Source organism: Haliotis asinina, chromosome 6 (genome assembly GCF_037392515.1).
Source record: "Haliotis asinina isolate JCU_RB_2024 chromosome 6, JCU_Hal_asi_v2, whole genome shotgun sequence".
Classification (NCBI taxonomy): domain Eukaryota; kingdom Metazoa; phylum Mollusca; class Gastropoda; order Lepetellida; family Haliotidae; genus Haliotis; species Haliotis asinina.
In genome coordinates, this window is record NC_090285.1 from 6,276,619 (window position 1) to 6,284,054 (window position 7,436).

Here is a 7,436-nt window from a genome sequence, read left to right on the forward strand (position 1 = left end):
AAGCTCTGGCAACAACTGTCAAGTGTATTTGGGCATGTGATATTCTGAAACCATGGGTTTACTCAGCAGCGGGTCGGAGTAACGTATTATATTACAGGGTTAAAAAAACGTAAATAATGCCGAAGGAAATCTTTTCAGTTTTTAGAACCAAAATACTTTCTCAACAGTGTATAATAGATTATACATAAAATATATCGCCTAGGTGGTTACAGTACAACGTTCTATCGTTCTGGGTACCTCTGGAATGAAGCGGACAAAATAATCTGCTCAGTGCATGTCGACATACATCTTGTTGGGGATAACGCATACCGACGTTCGTTATTTGTAACAATGTAAATTAATTTGTTTGTATGGCGATTTTCAACTTTAGTGTACATGTATCCCGTGAACTACAAGACAAGGTGAAATGTGATTACAATATCCCTTGTTGAAACACGAGTGAATTTAAACCGACGGACAGGATGAGACTTAGTCCCTGGTGTCAATTTTTTTCACCAGTGTTGTGAGTTCAGATCGTTCTCGCGATGAATAGTGACAGATGATTAAAACTCGGGGAATCTACAGGGGGATTACTGACGTGCTTGTAGCCGTTACGAGTAGATAACGGTGCAGATGGACTCAGCCTTCTTCGGCAGATGGGTCCCCCGACTCGTCCCCCCGGGCCTGCCGTTGAGTACACTACCCTACTCTGCTCACCCCTCTCTACTAATCCCCACCGTCCAGGCGGGGCATGAGGAGACTCGCCTACAACCAGCTATGTATTTAGAACTTCCTCGGGAAGGTTCAGAGTTTTTTGTCTCTGTGGAACAGCGCTTCCACTATGTAGGGCAAATGCCATTTGAACAGAAGAGTTTGCCAGACTGGTATTTTTTAAAAATAAAAATGTCTACCATATGCTTTGCAGCCATAAACTACTTTCGTAGATGACGAGGTTTTAACAAGCTGGAAAAAAGCATGACCCACGCCGTTCGATTAGAACAATTTGAAATGCGGTTGCGCTCTCTCCTTCGTCCACGCTACTGACGGTACAGAGGTATTTTGGAAGTAATGTCCGCTATGCGTTCAAGGCCGCTAGCTGTGCTGTGTATGTGCGACCCTCTGGGACACTGGGACCGCGAGGAGCTCAGCCTAAACAAAAGTCAGAATGCACGTGCATTTCACGAGAGTCACAGACAGTGTCGTTGTTCCTATCGTGATAAGGCCGTGTATATCTGGCATACAGACATACCTGTATCCGTCCCTATCTATTAGTCAGTTTGGGCGCGGTTTATCCACTTAGGCGCCTTGCATCCATACAAAATTACAGTGGTAAATAAATGCACTCATTTCTACACGTTTGCAAGCAGGTTGCCTTCCAAGGCTACAACACGTTGTTTTAGACAACGCCAAACACAGTATGTAAATTTCAGCCCAAATCAACAGACCATCCTGGCGAATGTTTGATGGTTTAAAAGGTGTCGCATGCAGATCATTAATACAGTTCATGTAGCCACGGAGTACGAAGGAGAAGAAAAGAAATAAAGGGTAATAAATGTTTATGGCGACCCGGGCCTGCCCGCCTGCTAGCACACGGCTTATATTTAGTACAATCTCCCTTTAAGCACGGACCTGAACCATAGCCGCCACAGCAGACGACAAGCATGTTGGAGGGAATTTCTGTACGATGCTGTGGATTCATCGTCAGACTAACTGTATAGAAGTAGAGTTAATTACACCACTCAGATTTGCCGGGTTATGATATCGCTCATTATCACACACGCCAAGTGGAGAGTCACACTCACAAGCCGTTAGATCTGCTCTTTATGCTGAAGTAATTTGTCAATATTTAGAGATATGAATCGATGCCATGGTCGAGTAGGTCCCGAATCCTCACGTTCTCCCCAACCTCATTGTAACAGTACCACGCAGAATAACTACCGGTTTGTTCCCAGTAGCAATCAAGCATACTCTCTTGCCTGCCCTGGTGTAGAAACCCACAAAGCGACCCAGGACCTAAAGAAGGGGATTGAAAAACGATAGCCTTTCAAGAGCAGACGATATTTTGGTCGAAGCTCCCGCCATAAGAAAATCGGGCTAGCTGCTCGCCTTGCTGTCAAGCATGGCTGATAAATCTCCCCCTTTAACCTTTCCGGGGAAGATTTATCTCTCACTACTCTTAGCGTCGTGAGTACAAGTGATTGCGCTCGTTCCCTCCCTCCCTCTCTTCAACATGCGCGGGCTACTGCAGCATAAACCAGTCCCAAACCTTTATCAACATCTTCCTTTTGCTCCACTATCCGTGTAAATGGAGGTCCGGCATTCACAGATCGGGCTGCTGTTCCACACATACACGCGCCAAATCAAATGTTTGTACAACTTCATCTGGAAATTAATCTTTTATCACACATGTGAGTGGCAGACAGATAGCTAAATTGTTTAGCTGGGCCGGACGGAATGTCCAGACCTCTCTCCACAGCCATAATGTAATTGACAGAAGCTAGGACGGAGGAAACACGGGATATACGCTAAGTGTTTGCATCAGTGAATAACCGGGTATTTGTCTACCTCTCTAGAGTATGCTCGCCTCGCTAAAGGGAACCCTTGTAGAATTTCAGGTGGACTGGCTTGTAATGATATCAGGTGTCGGATGGACCACATCTGCGCCTGGGCCCTCCACTTCAACACAGGCGTGGCCCTGTAAGGCCGGGCTTAACGCTCAACGCCGAGACCAGTGCATGTAATTCGGCACAAATGTCCATGTGTTTTGCTAACTTTAGGTTGGGTAATAGCGATGTCTGAAAGCTCAAGTCCCTAACACGAAAACACTTACTTGAAATTCGCGGAACGGGAATTCCGCTGAAATAGCTCACTTCACGGACTGGAAGCACTTTCTGTCACTCACCCCACCATGTCAACACTCCCTATCGCCTACCACAATGAACCAGATTGCTTAGGATGTACGCTCTACATGGTGACAAAAGACAAATATCGGACATAGTTTTCAATTTTTCATTCAGTTTAAAATTATGTACACATTTTCGCAGATGTAGGCCATTTAATATGGGACTCTCCGTAGTTGGTACAAAACAAAAGTACATATAATTTCATAGTCTTAAAACAGTCAAATCTATTTTCATGACGGAAAACAATGAACGTATAGGATTTTTTTGGTATCGCTTCAGTATCAACAACAGTGAACTTTCGGGCATATGTACTGAGGATTTCAGTTTCTCGTGTACAAGTACAACATTCAGCTGGGGGTCAGGACGGTTCGGTGCCCCTCAGCCCCTCCCGACCCCACACATAACAATCACTACAAAATACTTGCTAGTAAGGACTTAGATATCTTGAACCTTGCACGCCTTTCCCTGTCATACACATCCCTCTTTGGGACAACAGCAACAACAATAATAAAGAATTACCCGTAATCCACTTCCTTCACAGAGCTATACAAATGTAAGTTGGTCCTTTTGGCCTGCTGTAGAAGGTTTCTCATACGCCGAGTATTCGCCAACTATGAAAAGCACATACACCACACGCACATGGGACTATCGGCGCTGGGAGCTTGGTCCGTCACCGTCATGACGTGCACGACTGTGACAACAATAACAACAACAGCAGCGACGATGACGACGACGACGATGGTGACGCGGATAGTTCCAACTACACCACAGTTTCATTGTCAGACTTATTCATATTTCTCTTGGCTTTTTCTTGCATCCGTATTGTCCTGTTATTCGAGGGTTTCAGAGGAATTTGGTGATAGTGGTGAACGGGGACAGCGTATTCCCAGTTTTTACGGTCCTTTCTCCTTGAAAACAATTTTTTGCCGAAATTTCTCCAAGAACTGACTGTTTTGGCTGACCACATCCACATGCCACTTGTAATCCCAACAACAAGGGACATGAACAGTTTTAACATGAACACTTCAATGTTGGGGGTATTGGTACTGTCAGCAAAATACCACGAGGCCCTATTGGTGTACTCGTACAACAGACACCCGATCACACACGTGGCAGGGGCAGTGTACAGTACTGAAAAAATGCCAATTCTGACCATTAGGACCTCCAGCTTGTCAGTCTTCACTCCATCCCCACGCACCTGTTTCCGGATATTGAATAATGCCACAAACCCAGCCACAAGGAAGGACGTTCCGACTAAGAGGTAGACGATCAGGGGTGCAATGGCGAACCCCATCAGTGTGTTAGTGTTCTGGTTCCCTACATAACATATACCTGTGATCTCGTCGGCGTCAACGTCTCTCATGACGAGGATGACGATAGTTTTGATGGCAGGGATGGCCCACGCTGCCAGATGGAAGTAACTAGAGTGCAGCTGGATTGCCTCGTGTCCCCACTTCAACCCCGCCGACAGGAACCACGTAAACGTCAACACAACCCACCACAACGAGCTGGCTGTGCCAAAGAAATATAATAACAAAAACACAATAGCACAATCAGTATTCTCCAGTCCTTCTTGTATGAGAATTCCGTGATCACTCTGACTCTCTGTGTCGGTACTATCGCAGGATATAGACTGGCGTCCTGCAATAAGTCTGACAATGTAGGCAATACTGTAGATATTGTAACACATGGACAGGAAGATGATAGGTCTCTCGGGGTACCGGAATCTCTGAGAGTCTATGAGAAAGGTAAGTACGGTAAACAAGGTGGCCACAAAGCATAGTCCGGCCCATATGGCCATCCAAACGTCAGCAAAAAACTTATCCTCTGTTGTGAAGGCATCATGCTCCGAACACTTTAAAGCACATCGTTCTGTCCTGTTTATATAAATATACTTTTTGGGGTGTCTGTAGTGCTGGCAGTTCCTTGACCCATGTGTTAGAGTATGCTGAGGGGGGTAATTCGAACTCGTCTCGGTCCTCATTCTCGTGGGTTGCCCTGGGTAGTCATCTTCCTCCCCTGCTGGACCGTCCATACACATGTGGTTTTGGTCGTTACGGACTGGGAACTTGGAACAGTTGAGAGCCGAGGGCCAGGGATAGCCGAACTCATTTAAAACAGGCTGGCAGCGCTTCCGAACACTCTCACACAGAGGTCGACAGGGACCGATCGGAGTTAGAACTTTCTCAGTACACATGGGCAAGTACACTGAACACAGGAAGAACTTGAGTTTCTTCGAGCACCCGTATTGTATGAGAGGGGTGAATGTTTGTAGCTGAAGGCTGGCATCTTTCTGGTCCTTGTGGTCTACCAAGTTGGGCATGCCAGTCACGTTGTACCCCTGGCCCTTGCACATGTCAAACTTGATCGGCTCACACGTTCTCACAGCTTCCGAGGTAGCAACTCCGGGCACTTTGGTCAGTAGTACCGGGCCCAGGAAGACCACTAACAGCACGTAAACTGCCAAGTAAGTGCCCATTTCTGCTGATAGTGTACTCCGTAAACGCAATAATAAACTGCTAGTCAAGCGGCTGTAAAGAGAGGGGGCCTCGTTCACTGTGTCTCTCTCTAACAGACCGCGGGGCTCCCGACCTCTTCTTCTAACGCTGTCATGGCGAGTTCCATGATGGTCTCTGGGTACTCACGGAGTTTAGGGTACATCCATGCATCGGGTCCTTAACTTAGGATTCCCTCTCAATGAAGACGGGACACAAAACACGCACCGCATCGACCGAGGCTACATGAAATCTGTGAGAGAATCATTCGTGGATGCATTGAAAACAGGCTACACTGTCGGATTCATCAGTGCTCGGTTTCACACGGCTGTGAGCCAATAAGCGTTAGTGTTATTCTTGGTAGCTCCGCCCCCTTCCCTCTCAGCGTACACAGCCAGGCCCATCACTCACCTTGTTATGTGTCAATCACTGCTTCTGTCCACTTTTCTCGACTACCGCCTTTCAATCGTTGATCAACCGGGGACTCATTCTTCCATCGTAATAATGGCCGTATTCATTCAAACTTGTTCACATTTAGGCGGACCATTCCGGTTCTTTCTTTGCAACCTATTTGCTCGTCCTACGGCGGGCGATTGGTATGAAAGAGGAACCTGGAGTCAAAGAACGACAAACAAGTGTCCACAGCTTCTATTCTGGAGGAGGCGCAAACTTCTATACCGGCATCAGATGAGCACAAACAGTGTACAAAACGACAACTGCAACCTTCCACGCTCTAAATGCTAATCGACAAATTACAGCCATACTCCCAACGACAAGTATATAATCCAACCAACAGCTCGGCTCACCAAAACTTTTGAAACTTCAGACTTCTTAGCAAACGCTGCCTTCTCGTTGATTCGATATATGGTGCAACCAGGAGCAGGTGTTTGTTTTGGATACATATGTAATTGAGATGTATCGTTCGTAGTTATTTGTTTGCCAACAAGCCTACTGTCGCTATTCCTCGATTTCAAAATCAATAACTAGATTGACAGTCACGTGCTGTTAGGCGGCGTCATAGGGAGAAGTTCTTCATTCAACTGTTCAAAATCATGTAACAGCAGCTTTGAGATATAAAGGAGTATATTTTAAAATAATTCTTAAACTAGAACTTGATTTAAATTTTGCCATAAATCGTGTTAATAACTCAGGATGCCTTGGGCAACAAAGTCCACGCGCGGGAAAGAGCAGACGACGCAATCATGTTATGCCCTCTAGCGGTTTGTACACAAAATGAACCGAAGAAAGATAACTCTTACGGATTATGTTTCTCAGCGTATGAAAGATGAAAATCTCAATATATATGCATGAGAGATTCTTTTGAATCTAAGTAATAATATTGTGTTCGGGAACCGCTGTTCGCTGACCCAGATGTGCCGTATGCTCTCGCTAAGTCGAACACTGACAACAACAGTGATGATAGCCAAGCATTCCAAAAGGCATTTCTCGCGCATAAAACCATTCGGATGGGCGAGAGTCATTATCGTCCTGACAGATAGCAATTCAACGGCGCGTGGCTCTTAAAATGTCCCAATCGTGTGACGTAAAAAACGTTGAAGAACGTGACAAGCAAAAGGCTTGATAAATGGCAACGTTGGGTAGATGCAGTTGTCATGCTTCTTGGGTTAAATTTGTCAAGCTGATCGAATATATTATGTGAGAAATTAAACACTCATAAAATAAGCGCCAGAGGTGTCAGTGCATGGCTTTTCTTCAGATCTCGCGTATACACAGTGATATGGCGCAGCCTCGTGGTCACGCTTGAAGGAACTCAGGTTGTGTCTTACTGGGCTTAATGCTACTGATATCTTGGGGAGAAATTTATGGGCATAACTAAACACACCACTTAGATATTGGCTCTTTCATTCAGTCTGAAAGCCAAGATTATCACAAAGGTATGCTTTTTTAAGGCTGTTATTGTACGATGTTTCAAAAGTAAGTTGATCGGTTCAGAATATAATAAAGTGGTTGACGCATATATTTTTTTAAATGTAAATGTTTCCTTTTTAGTTTTTAATACAACGTCAAGGTAATTACAAATTAGTTGCAACAATAAAGC

The 7,436-nt window shown here is 45.3% G+C and overlaps 1 protein-coding gene across 1 annotated transcript; it reads right to left on the minus strand.

Moving 5' to 3' along the window:
- Positions 1–2,974: 2,974 nt before the first annotated feature.
- LOC137286366 (frizzled-4-like) lies at positions 2,975–5,696 on the minus strand. Its single transcript, XM_067818179.1, has one exon. The coding sequence runs from the start codon at positions 5,359–5,361 to the stop codon at positions 3,643–3,645; it is 1,719 nt and encodes a 572-aa protein (XP_067674280.1). The 5' UTR covers positions 5,362–5,696; the 3' UTR covers positions 2,975–3,642.
- Positions 5,697–7,436: the final 1,740 nt, after the last annotated feature.